General features: G+C 41.5%; 1 protein-coding gene across 1 annotated transcript in view; it reads right to left on the minus strand.

Annotated features, from left to right (window-relative positions):
• Positions 1 to 1,399, minus strand: part of LOC138060445 (uncharacterized) — a 1,763-nt gene extending 364 nt beyond the window's left edge. Inside the window, exons 1-3 of the mRNA XM_068906223.1 lie at positions 755 to 1,399; positions 526 to 659; positions 1 to 406 (exon numbers count right to left, since the gene is read on the minus strand). The exon at positions 1 to 406 is cut by the window's left edge and continues 364 nt beyond it. Of these exons, the coding sequence (XP_068762324.1) occupies positions 1 to 406; positions 526 to 659; positions 755 to 1,371 (1,157 nt within the window). The 5' untranslated portion in view covers positions 1,372 to 1,399. The remainder of the gene's footprint in view (positions 407 to 525; positions 660 to 754) is intronic.
• Between the last annotated feature and the right edge of the window lie 321 nt (positions 1,400 to 1,720).

The following is a 1,720-nucleotide window of genomic DNA, read 5'->3' on the forward strand; positions in this document are numbered from 1 at the left end:
ACAGCGACATCAATTGCATTACTTATTATCCCGCTTCCAAAAGTACGCTCATGTCTTCCATTAAGGTAGTACACGTGGACCATATCATGTGTTAATACCAGCAATTTACCTTTGCCGACTGTCAGTTCTGTTAAAAAAAATTCTGTCAGCACATGAAACTTCATGCCCAGCTCAGCTCCGTTGAAAACTTGAACTTCCAGTCTATTCCTACCAATTAGATCTCGAAACAGAACGTAGGTATTGTTGTTCTCATCAGTAGCTACAGCAAGCAACTCTGTTCCAGTGTAACCAGTTTGCCTTACATGTGGATAAAACTTGTAAATAAATTTTCCATTGTTATGAAAAACCTTGACGCTTTTATCATCGTCTGCTAAAATAAATTCTCCATCTGCGTTTATTGCAATTACTTGTGATCATCTTCTCCGTCCTCGCCAAATGACCATATAATACCTTTATAATCAATGCCAAGTTTTTGTAAAACTTCCGCAAGAACGCGTCCGTCTCTTTGTGGATCGATTGTCTCACCTTCGATGTCAATAGTGGGATAGTAGCAAATATCTATGTTTTCACCAGTTGCTTGCAGGACATCGTTAATTGCTCGATTCACCTTCCAAACAGCAGAAACAATTTCTCTTTGATCTTCCATTCCAAATCGAACCCTGATGTTTAGTAGACTTTTCTTCAGCTCCACTTTAAAGTTCCTCTTAACATCTGGCAGAGAGAGGTCCCGAGTTTCCCAAGACAATGTTTTCACTCTGGTAATGCACTTTTCAGAGCACTCTTCATTGATAAAGATGACAACTCGCTCGCGGCCCCCAGGATTTCTTCAGCTGCTGAGTTAAGGACTGCCGCCATCACTCGATACCGAAGAGCAGTAATGCGGTCAAGCGTACTGAGAGATTCATTGTTGAAGGCCCTGGTAGCTTCTTCACGAGCCATTTTGAATCTTTCTTTTCCTTGAGATAGCGCTCTCCTGGCTTCTCCTACAAACTCCGTCAGCTCCATATTTCTCATTCCGGCAGCGAGAACTATTGAGTCGACAGGAGCGGGTGAAGTAGTCAAGCTCACTGCCTCTTTTAACTGCGCTTCGTTTGCTGTCTGTCTTGACCTTGTTGCTGCATCAGTCTTCAAGTCACTTGCTTTGTACAGATAACGCAAACCTGTTTCAAAGGCATCTATTGCTGCCAGAAGATCCTTTCTTGATAACGCATCCAGTTTTGACTTGACGTCTTCGATTTCTCGCGCGATTATCTCTCGAATTTTCTGATCAACCACATCGCCATCTCTCAACTTTTCCACTGCCCGATCTCTGGCCTTGTCGACCAAAAAGCCGACAGTGACCTTAAGTAACGATGTTATTATCGATGACATGTGTTTCGACAATAACTGAGACTTGTAAACTTGGATGCCCGCTTATAAGTTGTTCGCCAGGGAGTGTATTTTACAGAATAGAAGAATACTCCACACATCGGTTGCTGCATGCCAATTAGGCGTGGCATCAAAACCATTATGCTTACAGTTCAGTGCTTCGCAACAGCCCAAAGGTAACATTGCTGTCATTAACCATGATAGCTCATGATACATGATTACAGTGATTAAATGATGGTTTTAAGCTTTTAATTCCTAATTATTATACACAACTCTGTGTTGACACAGCTTTAGACTTCCTGATTGGTTTTTTTTTTTTTGTTTTTTGTTTTTTGTTTTTTGTAAACTGGGC

The sequence above is a fragment of the Montipora capricornis genome, chromosome 1 (assembly GCF_036669925.1).
Source record: "Montipora capricornis isolate CH-2021 chromosome 1, ASM3666992v2, whole genome shotgun sequence".
NCBI lineage: Eukaryota > Metazoa > Cnidaria > Anthozoa > Scleractinia > Acroporidae > Montipora > Montipora capricornis.